Here is a 26,866-nt window from a genome sequence, read left to right on the forward strand (position 1 = left end):
CAGTTTGGCAGAAGACGCTTTTAATAACATTTTCTTATTAAAAAAATACAGCAACAAGCTCTCCATCTGTCCATCCATTTTGCCTCACCCTTCCCAAGGCTGGCAGACAGGGGAACTCCACGGAGGGGCAGGGCCCCGGGGCCTGCTACGTGCTGTTGGCCTGCTCCTGCTCAAACAGCGCCATGGCCAGCTGGGCCCGGCCCCCCAGCCCCTCCAGGTTGCTGAGGCGGCAGCGGTGGTAGAGCTCCTCGCTGAGCCGTGGGCTACAGTCACGCAGGGCGAACTTCTGCACCAGCCCTGGCTCCACGGCCCGGAAGAGGTGGAGCCCTGAGAACCGGAGGAAAACATCCATCACCTCCAGCCCCTCCAGGGCTTCCTCCTCTTCCTGGCCTGCCAGTTCACCAGCCAGCCGGGCCCGGGCCGCCAGGTAGTCAGCATTGTAGAAGCAGCCCTCCGCAGAAGCCTGTCGGTCAAACCTGCCTCCTACTGGAGCCCCCCGGGAAGGGTCAGCACCAGGAGGGGACGGGGGGTCAGCACCAGCTCCTGGGGGCCCTGGGGGAGATCTCTGTGGTGCCAGGGCAGGGTTGAACTCCTGGAAATGCACTGGGAAGAAGGCCTGCCAGCCCGAGATGGCATTCATCCGGCAGCGGTTGAGGACTTCGGGCCCAGGCCTGGTCCACACGGTGGTGAGGAAGAAAAGCGTATCCACGGGGTGCTTCTTGGAGACCACGTCCATGAGCCGCACCTGGGAAGGGGCCTCTGCGCGCACAGCGAGCCAGGCCAGCCTGGTCCCAGGGTACCGTCGCTCTAACTCAGCCGCTGCTGCCTTCACCCCAAGGAATGGGTCTGGGGCCCCTCGGCCACCTTCCCGAGGTCCATAGACCAGCAACAGGGTAAGCAGAGCGTGCTCTCGAGGCTCCAGAACACCGGCTGCAAAGGCCTCCAGGAAAGCAAGGGCCGCAGTGGCTTCGGCTGCCAGGAGCGGCAGCACCAGCTGCACACGGGTGGCCTCAGTGACATAGGGCATGGGCAGGATCTCCACCCGGCTCAGCGGTCGCAGCAGGCTGACCCTGCGCGCCAGGGCCCGCCGGTGCCCGCGCTGCGTCACAGCTTCCAGCAGGAGGTCCAGGGTGTACTCCATGCCCCGTGCCGGGTCGAAGCGCCGATAGCCATTGAGCAGCCGCTGCTTCTGAAAGCGCAGGCGGGGCTGGTAGCGCCGGTTTAGCTGCTCCAGAGCAGTCTCCACAGCGTCACCCACATCTGCCCTGTTGGCCCCCTGCAGTGGGCACTTGGGGGACCCGTCTGCACAGGAGAAGGTATGCTGCTCTGTGAAGTAGTCCCAGCCCAGCACCTCAAATCGGGAGTGTGGTGTGAAAGGGGCCGGGAGCCCAATGGGCCAGCTCAGCCCTGCCTCGCCCTCGGGGGTCAGCATGGTCAGGTTCTGGATCTGAGCCTAGGGTGGGAGGGACGCACAGTTAGTGCCCTCTGGGGAGTCAGGGCTTGACCCGGCTCTAGCATTCTGGGCTCAGAGCTCTGTCCTGACTCTGTCAACACGCAGTGAGGTGCCCCTGCACTAATCGATGAATTCCCTTTCCATTCTTGTCTGTAAAATGCAGAAAGCATATGAATCATACATACTTAACACAGCTGCTGTGAAAAGGACGAGGTGGGAAATGTGCTTTTGCAGAGGTTAGAGCCCCGCAGCCCTTCTCTCTCATACCCACAGTACACCTTCCTCATCACGGCACCTGTGCTTTCACCCGCACTCCACTTCTCACAACCCTCACGATCAACTGGAGCGTTTGTCCATATCTACCCTTGGGCTTTTTAAGGATAGTGCTGGAATTTAGGAACTTCTAGGCTTCTGCTTCTTCAGGGCAGAGGCATTATGGGAAAGGAACTAAAACAGTCATGTCTAAGCGCTGTACCCAGCCCCGGTCCTCAGAGTGTATCTGCAAACCCTTTTAACTGCATCTAAGTTGTGCCAGGAGCTTCTCTTATGGTTGAACTGGGTCCCCAAGGGCCCCTCCTCCTTGGAGTTGTTTAAACTTAGGTACGGTCGGCCTCCTTCTACCTCATCAGCCTCCCTGTTCACTCAGCTGCCCACTCACTGTGACCCTGGACAGCTGAAGCTCCCTCTGACCTCCAACCATGGACCCAGGCTCACCTGCAGTTGTTCTATCTCGCCGTACGCTCGCTCCAGCTCCAGAGCGCTGAAGCGTTTATGGAGCTTGTACATGAGGGTTCCCTCGGAGACGGGGTGCACTGCAAAGGCACTCAAGAAAGCCGAGCTCCCCTCCTTCTCAGGGTCCCTATTTTTGGCCAGTTCAAATGAACGATACTGCTGCCCCTAAAGGGACCAATCAGATCAATCAAAACCACACATGGAGGGCTGCCTATCCCAACCACCCTTAACCGGACTCCACATTCACACCTGTTGCTGCCACAGAATGGGGATGGGGGGGTGGAGAGCAGGAGCTCACTCCAATGTCCCCTTCTACTTGGCCTCTCACAAGTTTGGGGAAAAAAATCTGAAGTAGGCAATTAAAGATGCCCTCTTTGCCCAAAGAATCCCACTTTCTCAAGAGAATGAAAGCCATGAGTCAGAAAATACCCCCACTACTCTGGTTTACCTTAACCTCTCCAGGACGGTAGCCATCTCTCAGACATTCCCAGATCATTTATGACTGTGTGTGTGTCAGGAGAGGGGGCAAAGGGCAAGGGGGCAGATGGGAGCACCTTTCTACTTTGCTCAGAGGGTCCCTGAGAAGTTGCCACTTTTGACAGTCCCAGGGTTCTAAGCCAGGGTCTGTGGCCAGGAAGGACAATACCCCAAGGTGCTGCTGGGAAGGAGCCAGCAGCACCCACCCTGGAGATCAACCACTCAGATACTACAAATTGTTGGGGACCGAGATTGACTTGAAAGGGCCGTCACCTGGTGCTGTGAGACACAGCCGATGCCCAGAGAGTCGATGAGGCAGCGGCCAAGCCACTCATCAGGACGGGCACTGAGAATGTCTCCTCGGCAGCCATCCAGATGTGGCCGCAATCGAAGCAGGAGACTCCGTGACAACAGGTAGCCAAAGCCCCCATGGCAGTACCGGGCCTGCTCGGCTGCGCCAATAAACTCCTCTGCTCGGCCCAAGTACAGGTCTTGGTTGATGCTGAGATGGCCTGCAAGGGCTGCCAGGCGGGGGGCCTGTACATACGTGTCATCCTGCATGATGAAGAACCAGTCGTAGTCGGCCCCAAAGTGTGTGTGGAGGTGGCGCAGGGTCTCTGACATGAGCCAGGCTGGCCGTTCATCCCCGTGCGATACCACCTGCATCCCTGCAGGAGTCCGGGCTCCTCGCTGCCCCGTGAAGTACAGTAGTCGAGGGAAGTGGTGGGCCACAGTACGGTTGACAGCCACAGCCAGAGTGGATAGGGTAGCCCTGGAAGTCAGCACAGCCACCAGCAACCGCTCCCGAGAGCCCAGCTCTGTCTGGATATACCGAGTCCTACGGAGGGACCAACATGCCAAGGGTCAACTCCTTGACCTTTAGGATCCGGCATATATATTCCTCTAGGAATGAATGAGCTAGGGTTGAGAAGGGAGGAGAGACCTCCTCATCAATATTAATGAGCTACTACAGTGAGCATCCACTGACACTGGAATTCATTTGGGGAGGGGTCTACTAAGGATGGATTAGATGGTTATTAGATGGTTAGATGCAATTCCTGTCCTGTTTCAGAACATCCAATACTAATTTAACGCTGATGGGTGAGACCTTCTCAAACCTGAGAAGGGAAAGAAGAACAAACCGTGATGGGTAATAGGATAAGGAATCACTCTAGGAACCTAACATTATTACCACTGAAGGCAGAGGCAAGGCCTTAGAGCTGCACTGAAGTGGAATTTGAGGACCATGTACACACATAGCTCTCACCTGAGCACCTTCTTATAGGGCTTGTTGGGATCCCTGTAGTAAGGGACAATCCGGGGTTTGAAGTCTTCATCACTTTGGTCGAGTCCAGTTCTTGAGTCTGGATTATGTGGCACTCCTGGTTCTCTCACAGCTTCTACACAAGGATCTTCTCCCTCACCCTGGATCCAGGAAACCCGCAAGAGGCTCAGGCTGCATCCCAGAGACAGCCCTAGGATGAGGGGCAGTGCTGGTCGCAGCAGAGCCAACAGGGAGCTCAGTCGCATGGTGGTAGGCCCTGCCATGTGCATGCCCCAGAGGGCACAGCCTCAAGGATCAGTCAATAGGTTGATGGGTGTCAGGCCAGTAGCAGGCCTATGGTTTTAACCAGGAAACCTGGGGACAGTGAAGTCGACAATAGAGCAAGGCCAGTAGCAGGCCTATGGTTTTAACCAGGAAACCTGGGGGCAGTGAAGTCGACAACAGAGCAACAGAGAAGGAAGGTCTGCTTCTAGTCCCAGCATCCCCAGGAAGCATATGCCTGGGCTTTAGTCCTCAAGGTGCCATATTTAACCCTCAGCCTAAATGGCAATACCTATTACAGTCAATTTCACCCACTAATGGCATTATGGTCTGTCTTCCAGAAAAAGGAGGAAACAAACTCAATCCTGACAAATCTAATGCAAAAAGGAGAACTACACACATCCATAGACTGGATCTAAGGTGGGACAGCAGCAGCTGATAAAGAAGGAGTTGGGGAAAAGCGCATGCTCCATCAAAATAACAGCCCCAACTACAAGAGCCTGCCTCAGTAGGCCTTCTTCAAAGAGCACCTCGCTGGGCGCATGTTTCTCATTCGATTTACTGAAGAAGCTGCTGACTAGCTACTGAAAGGCCAGCACTGCGGAAGGGTTAAGGGCCTCTTTCTACTCTACTCCTGAGTTTAGTTAAGGGAACACACAGCTGGAATAACCCCTCCTCCCCAGCGAGGGTGTCCAGGAGCCGCCGGCATGGTGCAGAGTCCTGCGCACCCCGAGGAGGTGGACAGATACGGTGACTCAGCACTGAGAGCCTCTCAGAGGAGCACAACGGCTGATGGAACCATTTTGCAGGGCAAATCTTCTCTGAGGCCTAGCTGCTGAGAGGCTGGCGCCGTCCACTTTCGTCTGAGAGGAGACAGGAAGCAAATGACAGTAACTCTGGCTGTGTACGCAATTCGGTGCCTGGCTTTACCGGGGCCCCCAGGTACCCAAGCCAAAGCCAAACCAAAGTGGGAGGACGAGAAGCAGCTAGAGACAACACCGGGGTCCTGTGACCTTCGGTCCTTCGGACGTGACCGCTGCCCGGACCAGGGCCCCTGCTCTACTTCTCGGCGACCAAAGACCAAGTCTAGTCCTAGAAGGAAGGCCCAAAGCGAGTTTTAGCCGTTAGTCTCAAAACAGAAACAAACCGGCTGCGTCACGGAGCTGTCGAGGAGGGGCTGGGGGGCTCAGCTCGGTTTGCCGGTTTGCTGGGGTGGAGGGACGCAGGTCGCGGTGCGGGAGGAAGGCAGAGGCCGGCGGGCAGGGTCGGCATGCACACCCGAGGCCCACGGGGGGAGGCCCTGCAGCAGGGCCAGGAGAGGCGGCGGACCGGTAAAGCGCAGCCAGGTGTGGCCGAGGCGGCCAGCGCCGTCCCGGGAGCGGGAGCGGGGGCGAGGGCGAGGGCGTGGGGGTGGGGGCGGGACCTGCTCCTGCCGTCTGGGGCGGCGCCCCGGTCGCCCCCGCTGGGGCAAGGGTGGGGAAGGGGGAACAGACCCCAGTGCCGGGCCGAGGCGCCGGTTCCGCCGCTGCAGCCGCTGCCACCTCACAGCCCGGCCCGCGCCTTCCTCTTCCGCTCGCCGTCAGTCCCCGTCTCTATGGCGACCGCATCCGGTCGCGCGCCCCGCCGCCGCCCCTCGGCGGTCGCCCCGCCCCTTCCCCGCACTGCGCAGCCGCCGCGGGGTGACGTGGCTGCCCTGCCGCGCGCCCGCCCCCCGCAGAACCGGCGAGCGGCCGCGGAGGTGCGCTGCACCTTCAACCTCAGCTTTTGTCTGCCTCGGAGACAAAATGTGCCTCGCCTCAGTGGGCGCGCTTCTGCCTCCTGGACGACTTCTCCCGTCATCCGCTGAGTCATTTCAGAAATGCTTGCTGCTTGCTTGCTAAGTCGCGGACCCGCGTTGAAAGTACGGAGCGAACAGGTGGTAGACGAGCCGGGCATGGTCCCTGCCCTCGGGGAGCCGAGAGCGGGGGGAGGCAGGCGTTCCACACACACTCCCATGCCTGAAATATCAACAGGTAGAAATGAAGTCGCAGCCTGTCACAGGTACCGCCGCAAGAAAGTAGAGCCCAGCGGAAAGGCACGACGAAGAATTAAACTAGATGGGGGATTTAGGAAAGCTGAGATCCCAAGATTCAGTCAGGTACCTTGACAGAAAGTGGAGAGTTTTCCTGTGTAGGCCCTAAGAGAGGAAGGATGCTGCCCCAGGGAAGGCTGGAGGGCAGGCGGGGCCTCCCAAAGACCACCGCGGGTTCCCTACCCGGGAGGCACATCCCTAATAGGCAATCTGCGAGTGTGTGGGAGCGATCCTGTCCTAAGGTTGAGGGTAAGAGCCAAGAATGCTAGGTGTCCTGCACGTTGCAAGACAGTGTCGCACAAAGGATTCGTTCAGCCCCCACAGCTTTCAAATATCCTCCTAATAAACATTCATGTAAGCGGGAGGGGGAGTGGAGGGGAAAGGTTATCATTAACTAATCCTTGAGCCTGTGTTTTATATATAGAAACAAAATAATTTTGCAGGGTTGTAATATGTGCTGAATTTTCAAGAATGTAACCATTATGTAAATGGAAGGGAAATAGTACTTTGTTTCATTCAGGAATTTACTAAGTTACTGTTTTGGAGAACTATATCAGGGACAGCAGTGTTCTCCTGGTGTTCAGGGTGTCTACATTTGTACTGTCACATGCAAGATGATCCTATATACAGGTACAAACATATGACTATATTTTCTAGCATAGTGAAATAATTACTGGAAAGGATTTCCTTTTCTTTCTTCTGTTACAGTTAAGACCCATTTAAAAAAAAATTACGGGGATCCCTGGGTGGCGCAGTGGTTTGGCGCCTGCCTTTGGCCCAGGGCGCGATCCTGGAGACCCGGGATCGAATCCCACGTCGGTGCATGGAGCCCGCTTCTCCCTCTGCCTGTGTCTCTGCATCTCTCTCTCTCTGTGTGTGTGACTATCATAAATTAAAAAAGAAAAATTACGGGGATCCCTGGGTGGCGCAGCGGTTTGGCGCCTGCCTTTGGCCCAGGGCGCGATCCTGGAGATCCGGGATCGAATCCCACATCGGGCTCCCGGTGCATGGAGCCTGCTTCTCCCTCTGCCTATGTCTCTGCCTCTCTCTCTCTCTCACTGTGTGCCTATCATAAATAAAAAAAAAAAAAAAAAAAAATTACGTGTGTAGGTTATATCACTTTTGAACTTATTTCAAATAGTAAAGGGGGGTGTTATTTTAAAGGAAAGTTTGCTATTAAAAGGAAATATTGGGGCCGGTAGAGTTAAGAACCACCATTCTAGGAGGTATATAAGATAGAAGTTACCAACATTGGTTTTCCTTTACTGTGTTTTGGTCTCATCCTTAGTTAGACTGCAATTTGATCTCCCCTGGGCAACTGGCACATAATAAGTGGTAAGTGAATGATTTGTTAGAATAGACTGGGAAGCAGACTAGGGATGCTCACCTTGACCCTGGAAGGTACAGGTTCCAGACCAGCATCGTCCAACAGGAATATAATGTGAGCATTCCTGTCCAACAGGAATAAAATGTAATTTTAAATTTTCTGCTAATCACATTTTAAAAAAGGTTAAATTAATTTTAATAATATATTTATTATATTAAATATACCAAAATATCATTTAAACATGTAATCAATATTAAAAAGTTGAGGTTTTTTTTTTTTTTTTTTTTTTTATTTATGATAGTCACAGAGAGATAGAGAGAGAGGCAGAGACACAGGCAGAGGGAGAAGCAGGCTCCATGCACCGGGAGCCCGACGTGGGACTCGATCCCGGGTCTCCAGGATCGCACCCTGGGCCAAAGGCAGGCGCCAAACCGCTGCGCCACCCAGGGATCCCAAAGTTGAGGTATTTTACATTTTTTCCACACGCCATCTTTTTCGTTTTTTTTTTTTTTTTTTTTTTTTTTTTTTTGCTTTGTTTTAATTCCAGTATAACATATAATGTTAAAAAAAAAAATAAAAAATAAAAAATAAAAAAAAAAAAACATATAATGTTATATAAGTTTCAGGTGTACAATATAGTGATTTGACAATTACATACATTACTTAGTGCTCATTATGATAAGTATACTCTTAATCCCCTTCACCAATTCCAGCCATTCCTCCCCCCACCTATTTTCAGGTAACCACCAGTTCTCTGTAGTTGAGTCTGGTTTTGTCTCTTTTGTTCTTTGTTCCTTTATTTTGTTTCTTAAATTCCACATGAGTGAAATCATCTGGCATTTATCTTTCTCTGACTTCAGTTAGCATTATATCCTTAGATCTATCCATGCTGTTGCAAATGGCAAGATTTCACTCTTTTTTTGTGGCTAATATTCCACTGTGCACATGTATCAGATTTTCTCTATTAATCTATCTGTGGACACTTGTATTGCTTTTGTATCTTGGCTATTGTAAACAATGCTGCAGTAAACATAATAATGTTGTGTATATCTTCTCGAATTAGTGTTTTTGTTTCCCTAGGTAAATATCCAGTAGTAGAATGACTGGATTTAATGGCTTTTCTATTTTTAATATTTTGAGAAACCTCCGTACTGTTTTCCACAGTGGCTATACCAGTCTGCATTGCCACCAACAGTCCACAAGAGTTCCTTTTTCTCTATGTCTTCGCCAACACTTGTTTCTTGTATTTTTTATTTTAATCATTCTGACAAGTGGGATAAAAGTTTTGATTTGCATTACCCTGATGAATAGTGATGTTAAGCATCTTTTCATGTATCTGTTGGCCATTTTCTTCAGAAAAATGTCTGTTCATGTCTTCTGCCACTTTTAAAATTAGATTATTTGGCGTTTTGTGGTGTTGAGTTATAGAAGTTCTTTATATATTTTACATATTAACCCCTTATTGGATATATCATTTGCAAATATCTTCTCCCATTCAGTTGTCTTTTTGTTTTGTTTATGGTTTCCTTTGCTGTGCAGACGCTTTTTATTTTGGTGTAGTCCCAATAGTATTAATATTGCTTTTGTTTCTCTTGACAATGGAGACATACCTAGAAAAATGTTTCTATGGCTGATGTCAAAGAAATTACTGCCTATGTTTTCTTCTAGGAATTTTATGCTTTCAGGTCTTACATTTAGGTCTTTAGCCCATTTTGGGTTTATTTTCTTATACCATGTAAGAGAGTGATCCAGCTTTTTTTTTTTTTTTTTTTTTTTGCATGTAGCTGTCCACTTTTCCCAAAACCATTTGTTGAAGAGACTTTTTCCCATTGCATATTCTTGCCTCCTTCATCTCCACATGCAGTCTTTGAAACCGATAGTTATTTTACACTTACAGAGCATCTCAATTCAGACTAGGTGCATTTCAAGTGCTTCACAGCCTCATGTTGCTAGGGACCACCATGATGAACAACACAGTTCCAGACCATTCTCCCTTCTAAGTTACTAAGTATCTAGGTAATTCTGGATGAGACATCTCCTTCTTTGGGTCTCAGTTTCTTCATATTTTATTTATTTTATTCATTTATTTTAAAAGATTTTACTTATTTATTCATGAGACACACACACACACAGAGAGAGAGAGAGAGAGAGAGAGAGAGAGGCAGAGACACAGGCAGAGGGAGGAGCAGGCTCCATCCAGGGAGCCTGACGTGGGACTCAATCCCAGGTCTCCAGGATCAGGCCCTGGGCTGAAGGCAGCACTAAACCGCTGAGCTACCCAGGCTGCCCTATTTTATTTTTTAAATAGGCTCTATGCCCAACGTGGAGCTTGAACTCATGACCCCAAGATCAGGAGTTGCATGCTTCACTGCTGAGCCAGCTAGGCACCACTGTTTCTTCATATTTTATTTTATTTTTTTAAACATTTTATTTATTTATTCATGAGAAACATAGGGAAAGAGAGAGGCAGAGAAGCAGGCTCCATGCAGGGAGCCTGATGCGGGACTCAATCCCAGGACTCCAGGATCACGCCCAGGGCCGAGGGGAGACGCTAAACCTAAACCGCTGAGCCACCCAGGGATCCCTGTTTTTTCGTATTTTAAATAGAGTCCAGACCAAATGTTTTTCCTTCCAGAAGTGACCTGTGATTTTTTCATACTTAGCCAGTTCTTTTCTTCTCCTCTCTACCCACATCTCTCTTCCATTTTCCCATTCTTTCCCCATCCCAGGTCTGTTCCCTGCAAAAGATCAAAACCCTAGGTGAGAATGGCAGAACTTCTACATGGCCAACAGTTCTAAGCCACTCGCTGTGCTGAGGGAGACTCTGCCCAGCAACTGCTGATCATGGGGAATCGTGGATGTGATTGGTTGCTATGTGGGTGGCTTCAGAGAAGTAACTAGTTAATCTTTCTCTGGCCATCCCAAGCCATTTTACAACCCAGAAGATTCCAGCCTCAAATCCTAGCATTGTCTTCTACCAGCAGGGCTGTTTTATTAACAGCTCTGTGTTTTTGTTCCTAATCTGCAAAATGGTTTGTAAGTGTCGGTGTGTGTGTGTGTATTAAATGGGATAGCATAAATGTAAGAGCATAATAAACGTTAGTTCTCTGTAACCTGTAACTTGCCTGTAACCACACATTTTAATGAGGCTGGGAGAGGGAGACATATTGTTGACAGTGCTCCCAAGAAGCTATGTGCTTGGATGAGTGATTTTATGTGATCCACAACCATATTTAACTTCTTTACTTCATAAAGAAGGGCTTTGCAGGGGCACTTGGGTGGCTTAGTTGGTTAAGCATCTGCCTTCGGCTCAGACCATGATCTTGGGGGCCCTGGGATTGAACCCCATGTCGCGTCAGGGCCTCTCTGCTCAATGCAGAGTCTGCTTCTCCCTCTCCCTCTCTGCACGCTCTCTCTCTCTCTCAAATAAATAAATCTTTTTTTAAAAGGCTTTGCAGTTAACAATTGTCTATGTTCTTTACCTAAAGCAATGCTTTTGCTGATAGTAGATGCTTAATATTTGTTAAATGTATTAAGTTAAATAAATATCTAGTGCATACTTCCATAAAGATTCTACTAGTAGCAGAATTCAGCCTAGCAGAACTCTAAGTAATAATTAGCCTATTAAAAAGAATTAAATTCTAATCTAACAACTACATGAGGTAAATACTATCATTCCCATTTTACAAAGGAGTATGTATTTTGCCCAAGGTCACCCGCTGTAAAGGTGGGGTTTGAATGAAGCTGTCTGCCCCCCAGAATCCACTCAGTTATGCTATGTCGAGTGTGGTCCCCATCTAGGTACTCCAGCAACGTGCATAAGCCACTTCTTTCGTGGCACTTATCACATGAATGTCATGGTCTCTTTACTTTTTTTTTTTTTTTTTTTTTTTAAGATTTTTCATGAGAGACAGAGAAAGAGAGGCAGGGGGAGAAGCAGGCTCCATGCAGGGAGCCGGATGCGGGATTGGATACCAGAACTTCGGGATCACTCCCTGAGCAAAGGCAGATGCTCAGACGCTGAGCCACCCAAGGATCCCCCTGTTTTTGTTTTAAACAGAGGTGGGGGCACTTTTGGAGAATGTGCTCAAAGGGATTAAAAGCTTCATTCGCCTCCTCCAGCTGTGTCACCGACCCTGAAACACCAACGATCAGAAGCCGGGAGAAATAACGGATCACAAAGGGTCTGCCTTCTATTTGAGGCTACTAATTTAGGATTTACGGTGCAGGCGATGAGAAGCCCGTGAAGGATTTTAAAGAGTAAGACTCAAAGAGAAAGTGCAACGTTCCACGTGTAACTAGTGACACAGCTAAACTCAGGAAAGGGGTCTTTCTTCTTTCTTTCACCTTCAGAGCTCTTACCACCAGACTTACATAGCCTTGATGAAAATCAAACCATTCTGGAGTGTGTAGGCTGAGCGGCCAAGGTTCAGGAGCAACGTTCGGCACCCTTCAAAAGTTTGGTTAACACTGGACCAGCCTCTAAAATCTCGGTTCCATAAAACGAGGACGCCTTTCTCTCAAGAGGAATTCCGTCCTTCGCATCATCCTCGTCGCGACGTGCCTCTTCCTCCGCCCCCTCCTCCCAGTCGCCTCACTCTTCCTCCTCTTCTCTCCCCATTGTTCCGAGCCGCTCCCCCCTGACGCATGCTGGGAAGGGTAGTCACTCTCCCTGCTCTTTGGGCCGGCGGGGCGGCCCTATAAACTCAGTATCTGCACAGAACGCCACAGATTCTGCGAGGTGGGGTAAAGCCTGGAAGGCCCACCCCCTCAGCTGAAGAGCAGTCTGGGAGTTGCAGTTTCTAGGCCCCAAATCGCGCAGGCTGGCTGGGGCTCTTGGACTCTAATTCCGCCATCCTCGCGCATCCTGATGGCGTCACGCGGGCCCGCGAGGCCCCTGCGACAGGCTGTAGTTCTCGAGGAGGGGTCTCCGCCCTAGCCGCCGCGACTAGAGAACAACACTTCCCAGGAGTCTGCGCGGCGGCGCGCCGATAGCCGCGCGATGCCGTGATTGGCTGGTGAGCCGGCCGCACGCGGAGGAGCCCAAGGAGCAGCTCTGTTGCGACAGAGGCCGAGCGGCGAGGCCCAGTGAGTTGGGGGAAGGGGCGCCGGGGGGAGGGTGCTGGCCGGTGAGGGGGGGGAGGGAAGAAGAGAAGAGGGAGGAGGGACGGAGTCGGGATGGAGGAGGCTGCGGAGAAGAAAGGGCCGAGGGAGAGACGCTGACGGGCGGGGGCTGGGGGAAGTCCCGAGGGTAGAGAGTGAGGAGACCCCGAGGGGACTCACCGAGGGGAAGACGAGTGCGTCCCGGGAAGAAGCTGGGCCCGAGGGCTAGGTGGTGTGGAGGGGGACCACGGAGCGGAGGACTGAGGCGGACGGGAGGAGGAAGCCCGGGAAAGTGAGGCGGCCGGCTGGAGCGCCGAGCGCCAAGTTGTGGGGAAACCGGAGACGGGGACCTCTGCCGAGGGGGCAGAACCTGGTCCCTAACTGGAGGCCCTGAAAGGAGGAGCGTTTCCAGAGTGAGGCAGTCCGTGGGGATTGGTGGACAAAGCCCGAGGGAAGAGATGTTGAGATTAGAAGAGCGGCCGAGGACTAGAATTGGCTTGAGAGACCCTGACAAAATTTGGAGCGGCTAGGCATGGGCGGAGCTGGGTATCCGAAGCTTGGTAGGGAAATTCCTGAGCGGGATGGAGCAGGGCCCAGGCGTTCTACCGCAAGTTCAGGATTTGGGGTGTTTGCCTTTCCTCAGACTCCCTGTAAGAACACTTTCGTACCCCTCTGGTTCATCACCATGCCCTCTGACCTGGCCAAGAAGAAGGCAGCCAAAAAGAAGGAAGCTGCCAAAGCACGACAGCGGCCCAGAAAGGGACACGAAGAAAACGGAGATACTGTCACAGAACCACAGGTGGCAGAGGAGAAAAATGAGGCCAATGGCCGAGAGACCACAGGTGAATTGAGGGAGATGAGGGTTCCTGGGATGGTTGCTACCACTTAACAGATGCCCAAACTGGAGTCAGAATCCTGATGTCGGGGGGGGGGGGGGGGGGGGGGGGGGGGCGGAGGGGGAGAGAATTGGAAAATACATATTTGATGCCACGGAACTTTCCATGATGAACCAAACTGATAGAGTTGGAGCTTGTGCTGTCTTGTTATTGATCAGGGAAACTGAACACAAGGTTCTCACAGACCCAGTGGGAGACAAACGTTCAGGTATTGTGCTACCTTGCTGCTGGGTGTGCTAGCCTGAAGAAGAGGTCAGTTCCTTGCCCCTTTGCTCAGTTTCCATTTCTACACATGGCGGTCAGTGTGCCAGGTTCTTTGCCACATCATACCTCCGTCCTTCCAGGGGTTGTGACTCTACCAAGAGAGAAACTTATGAATTGCTTTATGGATTTTTCCTGGGAGAGAGCTGCTTTTCTGTTATTTATATCCTGGGAGGTTATTTATTGAGCACTTCTCAAATGTTAGACACCATGCTACATAAGTGATGCACTTTGGACAGTCTGATAACGTACAGCCAAGCTAGGGAAACATGACTGTGTGATACTGAATTTCCCAGGCCTTTGGCAGTCTATTCCTAGCCTTCTTTCCTGCCCCTCTGAAAGCTCCCCAAACAGACCTAGTCCATCCAGACTACTATTGTCCCTTGACTAGTCGTGATATATTTATCATTTTACACTCAGGTTCTAATACCACAATTTTTGTGCTGGCTATGCATGACATTTCTCCCAGGGCCAGCTCAGGATAGCAGAACCTTTCCCATCAGACCTGACCTTTAAAATAGTAGCATTCATGATACCTCTGTGCTGTCATATTTTGTTACTTTTTATGTTGTGTCTTCTGTTCCTTCATCCAAATTGTTTATTCTTTGAGTGCAGGGACCATGTATCTTGGGTAATACTTTTTTGTAGGACTAAACTTGCAGATGGAGATACTCAGTAAATGTTTGAAGAGGAGAGCAAAATTACTAATGCAAGTCATAACAGATAGGAATTCAGAAAAGGGGGAATTAAAAGTGATTGAAAGGAGAGAGTTAAATGGTAGGAATTGTATCCAAAATAGGAATTATGAGAGAAGGGATGCCTCGGTGGCTCAGTGGTTAAGCATCTGCTTTGGCTCAGGGCGTGATCCTGGATTCCCAGGTTCAAGTCCCACATTGGGCTCCTTGCGTGGAACCTGGTTCTCCCTCTGCATGTGTCTCTGCCTTTCTTTCTGTGTCTCTCATGAATAAGTAATAAAAAATATATATTTTTTAAAAAGAATTATGGGAGAAAGCTGGTGCAGTAAGGTCAGGCCATGGGGAAGTTTTGTTCCTGGCTAGAGTCGTAGAGGATTGTCAAGTGAGAATGATGGGAATGAATGAGGTGGCTGAGTTGTGATCTCTAAAATAGGGAAGCAGGGTTCCCTCTAGGCCCTCAGGAACTGTGATGAAGCAATATCCATTATCAGCTCTGCAGGTATGTCATCAGCTCTTTCTGGCTGAATTGGAAAGGTAGCAAAATGAATCCTATCTGAGATTATTGTCCACTGTTCCCATTACAAATTTCTTGTTCACTTTTGTTTCTAGGAAAGTAGGATTTCCAGGGCACCTGACTGTGGTATCCCCATCTCAGTAATAGGAGAACATTGGTTTTCACCTTGCTTCCTCAGGGAGCTGCTGTTCTGAAACATGACATCTGTTTTCTTTCCAACCCTCTTAAAACATTTCTTCATGCCAGGGACCTGTGTCATTTCTGCTCTGTCTCTCAAGACTGGGTCCTCTCTCCTTTCTGAGTTTGAGATCACTAGGTGCTGCAGGTCACCATTCTCCAACCTTTGCTGATTGCCATTGTCTCATAGTCCTTAAGTAGTAAGTTATGGAAAGATCGGAATAAATATCAAAGAAAGGGACCTCTGGAGAAAAAGAAAAAGAAAAAGAAAGGGACCTCTGACAGCTTACCCTTCTTTAGAATGTGACTTCAGGATAGACACAAGTTCATCCTGTCTTCTTGAGGAGTGAGTAGAAGGGGACTTCTTGTGAAGTCTATTCTCTCTGATGTTTATTCCAGAATCCCTTTTCCATTTTTTCAGTGCTGTTCGCTTTTCTTTAAGTGACAGATGTTTCCTAGGATGCTGTAGGCTCAGAAAATGAGGTCTGTATTAAGTCTCTTATTTTTTTTTAAAGGTTTTATTTAATTATTCATGAGAGACACACAGAGAGAGAGAGAGAGAGAGAGAGGCAGAGACACTGGCAGAGGGAGAAGCAGGCTCCATGCAGGAAGCCCGACGTGGGACTTGATCCCGGGTCCCCAGGATCACGACCTGGGCTGAAGGTGGCGCTAAACCACTGAGCCACCCAGGCTGCCCAAGTCTATTACTTTTGAAGGTTGGGAGGTGACTTGGGTCCTAGATGCTGTAAATTAGAAGAGGTCAGGAGAAGAGGGTATATAGCTTTCTCTTAATTTTGATCTTCCTTTTGCCTGAGCAGATGGAGATCTAGACCAGGGATCGGCAAACTTTTTCTATAAAGATCCAGATAGTATTTATAGCTTTGTGAGCCATATGGTCTCTGTGCAGCTATTCAGCTCTGCCATTGTAGTGGAAAGCAGTCACAGGTACTATGCAAATGATGAATGTGGCTGTGTTCCAATAAAACTTTATAAAAACAGGCAGTTGGCCTAATCTGGCCAGCTTTGTTTTAAGCCACACACACACACACACACACACACACACACCCAAGCTAAGAATGATTTTCTACTTTTTTTTTTAAGTGGTTACTTTTAGAAGTCTGGATTTTGCCACTTGGCCCATAAACCCTGAAATATTTAGCATCTGACCCTTTAAGAAAAAGTTTACCAATTCCTGATCTAGATCATGAACTCTTCTACTCCCATCTTCTCAGCATCTAGAATAGGGGTTGATATGAAGCGGAGATGTGGGAAGCCTGATAACCACGTAGAAAAGAGACTGGAAGTTCCTTTATTCAGTGAAAAAAACTTTGATCTCCAGTCAAAAAAATACTCATCAAGCACTTATTTATAACACAGTGTACTGGGAACTGAGGTGGACACGAAGTGCCTGCCATCTGTCTAGAGGAGCAGTCCCTGCCCTAAATGTTGGCTCCTTGAAGGTAGAGCAGGGTTAGCACCATGGTGGGTAATGGCATGAGCACTAGTAATCGCCTGACAAGATGCAGTATTCAGAGAGTGACCAAATCTAACCACCACACACCCTGTCTTGGAATTGCCTGCCCCCAAGGAGAGAGCTCTCTCCACCCCTTACTCCACCTTTCTTCCTCCTGAGGACAAACACATAGTCTTTTCTCATTTCAGGGATTCTGTACAATTGCTAAGGGAACATAGGTGAGAATAACAGGCTAATAAATCAGCAAATTCTTGTAGTAGTGAAACCTGATGCATAGTTCCTGACTCCTTCCCAAAAAAAGGTAAATAGATCCCCTTATTCTCTTTTGGAAGAAGCTTACCAGGACTCCCTCTACCCCCATTTCTGTCCCACTTTGTAGGTACTTTCCTTTATGGAAAGGTAGTATAGTGACATTGTTAAGATTACCTGGTTCAGATTCTGGCTCTGTCACTAACTAGCCTTTTTTAGCTTGCCTGTGTTATTTAACTTCTTCACTTATAAAGCAGGAATTATAAGTATGTATCTTATGTGTGTTGTAAGGATTAAGTTAGATGGAGAATGATGATGTAGCACGGTCTCAGGTACAGAGTAAACTCAATATTGATTAGCTATTAATAGTACAGTTCTTCTCAGGCTAAAGATTTATTCATGCCTGAAAAACCACAAAGGCACAACAGCTCATGGTCAGTTTGTATCTCTGTAACCCTCCAGGTTTGGGCATCTGGTTTTCCCAGCCTTGGCTCTGCCTGTGTTGATCCCTTTGTACATTTTCTCACACTGGTCTCTTCTGTGCTGTTTAGAAGCATATCTGGAATATGGAATTCTACTAGGTCATGGAATAAGGGAATTGGCAGTCTTCTCTAGTATCTTCATTTCTTTTGGGTTTTAGGACTTAATTCTTTAACACATACATATGAGGGAAAATTGGGAGTTCTAGCCATTACCCTCATGCATTTGTCATTTAAGAACAAGAGAAGTTAGAATTAAAAGAACAAGTTGTGAAGTAAAAAGCAGTCCATGAAAGGAGGGTATTAGGACAGATCTATATACAATGTACACACTCTAAAGCTTGTGAAACATTTGAGTCGGCTCCACTTGATCCTGAACCCAGGTCCTACAGGGCATGCCTTTTTCAGCATTTGGGTCTTTGTATGTTAACATTTAGTTACCTAAGTAAGGGGCAAAAGCCACAGATGCCCAAACAGGGACTCGAACAGTGGACCCTCAGTTTAAAAGTCTGATTCTCTACTAACTGAGCTGTGTGAATGCTCTTTTAGTGCATGGCTTTTAGTGCAAAGGCAGGGTTGGTCTTACCTTCTTCCCAAACTTCTTTTCTGTCTCCAGAATTGGATTTGCTGACCAAGGAACTAGAGGACTTTGAGATGAAGAAAGCTGCTGCTCGAGCTGTCACTGGTGTTCTTGCCTCTCACCCCAACAGTACCGATGCCCACATTATCAACCTCTCCCTCACCTTTCATGGTCAAGAGCTGCTCAGTGACACCAAACTGGAATTAAACTCAGGCCGTCGTTATGGCCTCATTGGCTTAAATGGAATTGGTGAGGCCCTTGGAAGGCGAGGTGGGAGGTATCTCTCCTTGGCTCGTCTGTCTCTCAGCAAGTATTTACTTAGCACCAGCTATGTGCAAAGCAAGGAGTTTACAATATGGGTGGGAGACCACATATGTCCAGGGAAAAGGAGCTAGCAGTACAGAGCAGTATGTGGTAAGTACCACATGAGTAGTTTCAGACAGTAGGTGCTGGAGAAGTGGGCGGGAAGGGCAGGAGTGGTGGTTTGTGAGGCCACTGTAAGTGAACTGACTTCACCAAGGAGGGGTGGGACAAGAACTGATGGAAAGTTGGAAAGGTAGCCCAAGAAAGCAGGGGGTGGGGGTAAGTAATAGTAGGATTTGAACAAATGAAGGAAGTAAGGTACTCAAAGTGGTGAGGTCATGGTTTGGCTGGAGTGGAGGAACTGATACAGGGGAATGACAGACAGAACTGTACTGAGTATCCTCTTCCCATTCTTTACCTGCCCTTCTCAGGAAAGTCCATGCTGCTCTCTGCTATTGGGAAACGGGAAGTGCCCATCCCTGAGCACATTGACATATACCATCTGACTCGGGAGATGCCCCCTAGTGAGAAGACACCCTTGCAGTGTGTGATGGAAGTTGACACCGAGCGGGCCATGCTGGAGAGGGAAGCTGAGCGGCTGGCTCACGAGGATGGTAGGGTTCCAGACCTAGGGGTGGGTGTGGGCTTCCTCCCAGGAAAGGCCCAGGGAGCCTCATGAGCCATTCACTGTCCGTAGCTGAGTGTGAGAAGCTCATGGAGCTCTACGAGCGACTGGAGGAGCTGGATGCTGACAAGGCGGAAATGAGGGCTTCCCGGATCTTGCATGGACTGGGTTTCACGCCTGCCATGCAGCGCAAGAAGCTGAAAGACTTCAGTGGGGGATGGAGAATGAGGGTTGCCCTCGCCAGGTGAGTTCTTCCTCCTTCACCCTCTGTAGCTCCCCGTTTCCCTTAGGGTTGAATGCTTACTCCAGTGGAACTATTTAGAACAGAGGTCAGTGATCAGTAAGTGCCAGACAAGACATGACAAAAATACGATATGAAGGGGGGTGGAATGCTTGGGTCAAGGAGTGAGCTTCCTGACCAAAGTGATCATTGTTGGATTTCTGTTTGAGAATCCTAGGATCAGCCCGAGGTAAGATGTTAAAGTAGGTCCATTTATTTCTTCCCGATTCCCATCCTATCTTTTTTTGTGATTTAGTCCTTCTAATCCTTGCTATGTAAAGATAAAATATTAGGCAGCTATTAAGAAATGTGTCCTTAACCCTCTTGTGACCTGGACCCAAAGCAAGTTTATATAGACCATCATTCCCTCAACAGTCCCCCCAGAAAGTCCCCAGTTAAATAGGTGGCTTCCTCACCCCACTATTCTAAGTGAACTGGTGAGGTTTGATAACCTTTAGCAAGACTACCTATATATGCCCTAGACCATGAAAGCAGTGAGTCCATGTGCTAGTAAGGAATAGCTACCTCTGGTTCACCTAGGGAGCTTTTAGAATTAGACTTCCTAGCTGCTTCTTTATATCTGTGCAGTTGGAATACTGGAATTTGGTGCCTAGAAATCTTATTTCTAAAAAGCTCTGCAGTGTGGTAACTTGCAGGTATGGGAATCAGTGCTATACCCTTGTTTCTGCTGACTGGGATTCCACCTAAGAAGAGAACATTTTTTGGTTTCCTTGCTGCCAACCTCATCAGATAGATTTAACTTGAATACTTTTTGCTTTAGCAATTTATTTCCTCTGTCCTTTTGTTTTCCCGATGGTCACCAACTTCAGCGTAAGACTTGGAAGACTTGTAAGGACTTTTATAACCTTATCATCTAACTGTACCATCCCTCTGCTTCTCAGCCCTGTTTTCTGCCCTTTCATCTCAGCTCTTCAGCTCTGGTTTATCTCCTTGTTCTCCCCTTTCCTCTCAGGTATAGACCTAGAATTGATTTCAAGACTCAAGCCAGGCCTGACCAGGGTTGCAGGTAGCAGGCAAGGCAGTCCTTCCTGTGTAGCACCCAGGAGACTGAGGGGCTGTCTCCTTCCCTATCTTTCAGAGCCCTCTTCATTCGGCCCTTCATGCTGCTCCTGGACGAGCCCACCAACCACCTGGACCTCGATGCTTGTGTGTGGTTGGAAGAAGAATTAAAGACGTAAGGGGGTGGGGATGGGAGTTGGGAGTGGGCAGGTCCCTGAAGGGAGAGTTGAGCAGAGTCTAAAGGAAATGGATGCCTGGAAACCGCAGTAATAGGAGAGCAGTGAGAAAAGGAATTGATACAAGGCCAGATGAAGGCCAGATTGAAAAAGTGGTAAGCACCTTTAGGGCAAGCCATTTTGTTTGATTGGTTATTTTTAGCCTGACATGTGTGAGTTGTTTTTTTAATTTTCGTGGTTCTTCCCATTTAAAATACAACACCTTCATACTTCACACTTGTTTTTAGATAGTATCTTTCTCTTAACCGTATTTATATACATCATGTAAAGAGGGGACTCCCGCTTAAGGTCATGATGCAGTAACATATAGCTAAAGAGCTGAATAACCTGGAATATTGAACCAACTCTGAGAGCAGGCTTTTAGTGGTCTCTGCAATCACTTGGTACCATCTTTGAAAAAGCAGAGTATGGTAATTTTCATCACACCTGTTCGGTTCTTCCCACTCACGGTTTTAGAGACATTCATGGATATGGTTGTGTATATAAGCTTATTTTTACCATCACTGTTAAATCTCCATTCTGCTGAAAATTAAAACAGAAGAAACTCAGACTGAAAAAGCATCCAAGTGTCATTACAGATCGATTGTGCCCTGGTGGCCTGGGTGGTTGCTGGGAGCTGGGAATTGGCCGTTAAATCTAAAGGGTATTCAGGTGTAAGGATGCGAAAAGATGAAGATTTTCTGGGTCTCTCAGTTCTGTTGTGGACCGTCACGGTTTTGAGCACCTCCCTGACTCTTCTCCGGCTTTACAGTTTTAAGCGCATCCTGGTCCTCGTCTCCCATTCCCAGGACTTTCTGAATGGTGTCTGTACCAACATCATTCATATGCACAACAGGAAACTGAAGTATTACACGGTGAGTAGGCCCCAGCTTCTCCACAGCACCCTCTCTACTTATCAGCTCCTTGAAGCTCTCCTTTAAAAAAAACAAAACAAAACAGACTTAGGAGCCGTTTTCTACCTATTGCTATAAAAAGATGTGGACAAGGAGTCCTGCACCGTGTTCTATTTTAGTCTCAAAGTAGTTGCTCTCAGGTTGTAGGCCATTGATTGGCAGCCTGTGTACATGATGTGTATTTGCCTTATGGTAAAGAGGTTGACTTTGCATGGTGCCCAGGCAGGCCCTACTGCTCCCTGCCTTCTTGAATAACTACTTGACTCTGCTTCACGACAGCACATTTACATCTCCTTCCATGGAGAATAGGAGTCAGGATTTCAATAGCTCACTTTTCAGCCTTTTCATTTTCTATATTTCAAAGAAAGAAAGAAAATAGAAGTCCTTTTCATCTATACATACACTCACTATGGGAGTATTAATAATTTCTTACATAGTCTTCCAGAGATTTCATGTATACTTGCAAGGTTTTGTAGGAAATTTCATGTATACATATCACAGCTGTAATGTTAATAATTGTTCTCTTCTGTAGATTGCTTTTACATTTTAGTATGTCTTGTAGTGCTATCCATATAAGTATGTATAGAGCAACCTCATTCTTTGCTATAATTACCTAATATTTCATTATGTAGCTATCTAGTAACTTATTTGTCAGGCCCCTTTTGATTAATATTTATGTCATGTCCAATTTTTTTCAGTTATAAACTATGGCAGTCCAATTGTGCAGTGCTTGCTGGTCCTAAATCTGATTGGTCTACTGTCTTCCCTTCTGGGTGCAGTTTCTATAGCCTTTATGGGGCTTCAGCCTCTAAGTGGGGTGAGGAGTGCTCTTGGAAGGCTGTGAGCCTCATGATACCCGTATGGCAGTTGTGGTCAGGGCTACTGCTAGTGCTTTGGGTGTCTTTATGGCTAACCTGAGAATTTGATCTGGAGTCCTGCTCTAAGCTAAGAGTGAGGAGCATTCGATTTGAAAGATCTCAGATTCTAGGTTAGGGTATACTTTGTTAATGTACTTCCTCTTTCCCTACTGCACAGTCTTATACCCAGAGTCAAGTCAGATGCCATCCCACATCCCCCTAAACCCTGAGAAGCAGGACTGAGGTTAAAGCTGCCTGCCTTGCCTGGCACATTTCTCTGCAGGGTAATTATGACCAATATGTGAAGACACGGCTGGAGCTGGAGGAGAACCAGATGAAGAGGTTTCACTGGGAACAGGATCAGATTGCACACATGAAGGTAGAGCTGAGCGCACATTCTCCAGGAGAGTTGGATAAGGGTATTTGGGAAATTTAGGGGTGCTGGAAGTCAGGAAGAAGTTGTCATCAGTATTTACCCCACATTTAAGATGAGTCATTTTGTACCTGCTCATATTCCATGCCCCCTTTCTGGTCTCTTTCAGAATTACATTGCTAGATTTGGTCATGGCAGTGCCAAGTTGGCCCGGCAAGCCCAGAGCAAGGAGAAAACACTACAGAAAATGATGGCATCTGGACTGACAGAGAGGGTCGTGAGTGACAAGGTGGGTTCTCCTTGGGTAAAGTTAGTGCCCTAAGGTGAGGTGGATAAGACACAACATAACTTAATAAATGCCCTCTTCTCTTCCTAGACACTGTCATTTTATTTCCCACCGTGTGGCAAGATTCCTCCACCTGTCATTATGGTGCAAAATGTGAGCTTCAAGTATACAAAAGATGGGGTGAGTACTACTGTGTGGTTGGGGAGGCTGGGGTGCATTTTACAAGATAAGCTGGGAGAGTCAGGAATTCTCTGTGAACCCATCCACTAACCCACGCGATACACAGGATATTTCAGGCATAGTAGCTTAGGTGCCTTGTCCAGCGTCTCACAGTGGCCCCTTTTCAAGTACTAGGAAAGAAAACTCCTCAGCTGAGTTGGTGGGTGGAGCAGTGATTTGGGATTGGCTATGACAGCTACCTCCCTCCTCCGCACTCCCACCTCTGGTGGTGACTGGGAACATGGTGGGGTTGGTACACCAGCCAGATAGCTTAATGGATAACCTAGCCTCGTATCATCTCTCTCTCACACCCACCTCAGCCTTGCATCTACAATAATCTAGAATTTGGTATCGATCTTGATACACGAGTGGCTCTGGTGGGGCCCAATGGAGCAGGGAAGTCAACTCTTCTGAAGCTGCTAACTGGAGAGGTACAGTGTTAAGTTGGGCTGTGGGATTTCTAAGAGTAGGTGCTTACTGTGGGGAAGAGGGAGGGTGTGCAGGGACCACTACACTTGGAGGGTCTGAGCACCCTGGTGGTGAGCGAGCTGGCTTCAGGGATGGGGGATGTCACTGGCAATGCTGAAGTTTAGAGCTGTTTTCTTGGAGGGAGGGATGGGAGGATGTGTGTGTGAAAGAGTGAGTGAGAGAAAACATGCATGTGCCTTGACATTTTTTCTTGTTTTCAGTTAGAGCATTTAGAGGAACATCTGCATTTAGAGATAGGTTTTTGTTTGAAAAAACCTATGTTGTATATATGTCCAAGGTGCGTTCTATAGCAGACATTTAATTACTAAGTAGATGGTGTTGTATGCATCTTGGCTTTCCCTTGAGAACATCTGTTTCAGTATAGCTTGCTAAATATTTTTAGAGTGGCTAGAGGTGATTATACAGGCTGTGAAGTGATGATACAGATTCTGTTTAGGAAGTTATACATCTTATTCAGTGAACATATGTTTATTTTCCTATTCTGCCTATGTCTGCTTTTGACTGTTTCCCTTACTATGTGCTTATCTTTCCACCTAATTTTTTTTCCTTTCTAGCTACTACCTACTGACGGGATGATCCGAAAACACTCTCATGTCAAGATAGGGCGTTACCATCAGGTAAAGTCCTTGGGGTATGGGATGGTGCCCAGGATGTGGGAAGGGGGCTGCATGTGACCAAGTCCACTTTTGCTGACTTGAACAGGTACCTGGGTAGAGGTAGAGTTACTCAGCAGTTAACCCAGGAGGGTTCCTTTTGAAGTGGGACACTAGTCACATCTGAGTGGATTCTTTCTTTCTTGTAGCATTTACAAGAGCAGCTGGATTTAGACCTCTCACCTTTGGAGTACATGATGAAGTGCTATCCAGAGATCAAGGAGAAGGAAGAAATGAGGAAGATCATTGGAAGATATGGTCTCACTGGGAAACAGCAGGTCAGTAGGAGGGAATGTGGGGACAACCCCAGATAACTGGGAGATTGTGGCTAAGTGGTCAGGGAACACTGTCCTAGTGACCCGGGTTTGGGAACTATCCCAAAATCTCCCCCCCACCCCTTTATTTTTTAAAGTAGGCTCCACAGCCATCATGGGGCTTGAACTCATGACCCTGAGTTCAAGAGTTGTGTGCTCTACTAAAAAAGTGTCTTCCTTTGATTCTAATATCCAAGAAAACCCACCAGCTTTCCTTTGCCCTAGTTACAGGTATTGGAGTATTGGGGTCTGTTTATGAGGGAGCGGCAGGGATAGCATGCCAGTCTCTGACATGCTGTTGCCCAGATTAGTGAGATGAGCCATAGTGCTTGAGGGTGAGGGAAATTGAAACTTAGAAAACGAGTTCCTGGAATTAAATTTGGATTGAGGATCCACCGGATTGCTCCACTTAGTTATGATTTAAGTGCCGAGAGGGAGCAAGAGGTCTGGCCTAAGTGATGGCAAGTGCTCCCGCACTCCCGGGAGTGCGGGCTCCCGCATTCGTCCCTTACAAATTCGGGCTCCCGCATTTGTCCCTTACAGGCCTGAGAGGCTGGTAGCTGTGTCACCATCTCACTCTGACCGGTGGAATGGTGATAGCTGTAACGGAGAAGCTGTGGGGAGGGGCGAGTCATGCGGTGTGGCTGGAGTAACACCGGTTCTGTAATGTCACGGCCCCACTCAGGTGAGCCCAATTCGGAACCTGTCCGATGGGCAGAAGTGCCGAGTGTGTCTGGCCTGGCTGGCCTGGCAGAATCCACACATGCTCTTCCTGGATGAGCCCACTAACCACCTGGATATCGAGACCATCGATGCCCTGGCCGATGCCATCAATGAGTTTGAGGGGGGTATGATGCTGGTCAGCCACGACTTCAGACTCATTCAGCAGGTGAGGCCCCTGACCGAAGCGGGAGTCGGAGCAGAGGGCATCGGAGAAGGTGGGCTGGAATGCAGCGCAGCCGGGGCACTTAAAGTGTATTGGATGTGGGAGGAGGTCTCAGGGCATAAGCAGCGTCATGAGGACCAGATTTTGTGGCTCTCCGAGAAACTTAGAAACCCCTATTGGAAATACTTCCTTTTTTTCAGTAGTTACTTGGGGATGTTAGCCTGCTTGGCATTCGGCATCGTTAGCCAAAGTTGGTGAGGGAGTTGGGTCGAGAACAGGGTGCTTTTACCACTGCCCCAAGATTCTTCAGCACAGAAACAGCAGTATACTAAGGAGGATTTGGATTGGAGGGCTACCACCAGTCATTGCTGGAAAAGCTTCATTTCTCTGAAGCTTTGGGAAAGAGGAGGTGGAGAAAAAGCTGAAGGTGAAGCCTCTCAACAGATCTGGCCCTGCTGGAGAGCTGGAGATGAGACACAGCAGGTCCTGGCTTGGAAGTGTCTAGACCTGCTGCTTACAGTACCCTTGGGTTAGGCATCCCAAAGAACCTAGAGACTGTGAAACTGTGAGCTGGATATGGGGCTGAGCGGTGGAGGTTTCTTCCTGGATTCGCCTGGCAGTGGTCTTCTGAGCAGGGACAGAGAGAGTGCTGCAGGATTATTAAGCCTAAGATTTGCTTTCTAGGTTGCACAGGAAATCTGGGTCTGTGAGAAGCAGACAATCACCAAGTGGCCTGGAGACATCCTGGCCTACAAGGAGCACCTCAAGTCCAAGCTGGTGGGCGAAGAGCCTCAGCTCACCAGGAGGACCCACAATGTGTGAGCCCCTGCCCAGGCTGGGCTGGGCCTCTGGGGCCACACTCCTGCATTGCTGCAATACCGCTCCCCAGCCCCCTCCCTGTCCCCACCTGCCTTAGCTGCACTCTGTGATCTTATCTACAGCTGGACAGTACCTGTCCGTCTCTTGTCCTTCCAGTTACTTTTGTCCATGTCTGGACTCGGCTGGCTGTTCTGCCAGCACCTTGCTGGTTACTGACCTGATAGTGATGCAGCCAGAGGCACCTGAGGGTTAGCCCAAGGGCCCACATCCTGGGTTGGCCTGTGAAAGAGCTTAGGGTCCTCGTCTGGGTTTTGGTGATGTTGGAGGAATATTCCCCAGCCCACCACCCCCATTCCTTTCTGCTTCTGGTTTGGAGCTCTGGACCAGGGCTTTAGTCCTGGTCGGTTTTTAAATAATTATTTAACAGTGTAACTTTTAGACCTGCGTGACATCTACAAAGTGTCCAATAAAGAAAGAAGAAGCCATGGTCCCTACCTTCCTTTTCTGGTCATTGGGCCCTTCACTCCCCTCCTCCCTGCTGTGCCAACACACTTCCCCTCAGCAAGAGCTTGGGTGGAA

At 48.6% G+C, this 26,866-nt stretch overlaps 2 protein-coding genes across 9 annotated transcripts; one reads left to right on the plus strand and one right to left on the minus strand.

Annotated features, from left to right (window-relative positions):
* Positions 1 to 3: 3 nt before the first annotated feature.
* CHPF2 (chondroitin polymerizing factor 2) lies at positions 4 to 13,345 on the minus strand. Of its 7 annotated transcripts, XM_041751921.1 has the most exons (8): positions 11,981 to 12,156; positions 10,266 to 10,344; positions 7,667 to 7,730; positions 5,958 to 6,205; positions 3,930 to 5,300; positions 2,936 to 3,500; positions 2,168 to 2,350; positions 4 to 1,453 (listed from the first exon to the last, which is right to left on the minus strand). In XM_041751921.1, exons 5-8 carry the CDS (start codon positions 4,214 to 4,216, stop codon positions 146 to 148), a joined length of 2,343 nt encoding a protein of 780 aa, XP_041607855.1. In that variant the 5' UTR covers positions 4,217 to 5,300; positions 5,958 to 6,205; positions 7,667 to 7,730; positions 10,266 to 10,344; positions 11,981 to 12,156; the 3' UTR covers positions 4 to 145. The 7 variants fall into 7 exon arrangements, with proteins under 7 accessions (XP_041607855.1, XP_041607857.1, XP_041607853.1 ...); XM_041751923.1 differs by lacking the exons at positions 10,266 to 10,344; positions 11,981 to 12,156 and adding an exon at positions 12,890 to 13,345; XM_041751919.1 differs by lacking the exon at positions 10,266 to 10,344.
* Positions 12,547 to 26,781, plus strand: LOC121489203 (ATP-binding cassette sub-family F member 2). 2 transcript variants are annotated; one of them, XM_041751925.1, is made up of 15 exons: positions 12,547 to 12,694; positions 13,353 to 13,551; positions 18,071 to 18,283; positions 18,769 to 18,951; positions 19,035 to 19,206; positions 20,342 to 20,437; positions 21,250 to 21,352; positions 22,532 to 22,627; positions 22,791 to 22,910; positions 22,998 to 23,087; positions 23,447 to 23,557; positions 24,170 to 24,232; positions 24,418 to 24,546; positions 25,268 to 25,471; positions 26,153 to 26,781. In XM_041751925.1, the coding sequence occupies exons 2-15, from the start codon at positions 13,395 to 13,397 to the stop codon at positions 26,288 to 26,290; spliced, it is 1,875 nt and encodes a 624-aa protein (XP_041607859.1). In that variant the 5' UTR covers positions 12,547 to 12,694; positions 13,353 to 13,394; the 3' UTR covers positions 26,291 to 26,781. The 2 variants fall into 2 exon arrangements, with proteins under 2 accessions (XP_041607859.1, XP_041607860.1); XM_041751926.1 differs by lacking the exon at positions 12,547 to 12,694 and adding an exon at positions 12,789 to 12,903.
* The last annotated feature ends 85 nt before the right edge of the window (positions 26,782 to 26,866 follow it).

The sequence above is a fragment of the Vulpes lagopus genome, chromosome 4 (assembly GCF_018345385.1).
Source record: "Vulpes lagopus strain Blue_001 chromosome 4, ASM1834538v1, whole genome shotgun sequence".
Lineage (NCBI taxonomy): Eukaryota > Metazoa > Chordata > Mammalia > Carnivora > Canidae > Vulpes > Vulpes lagopus.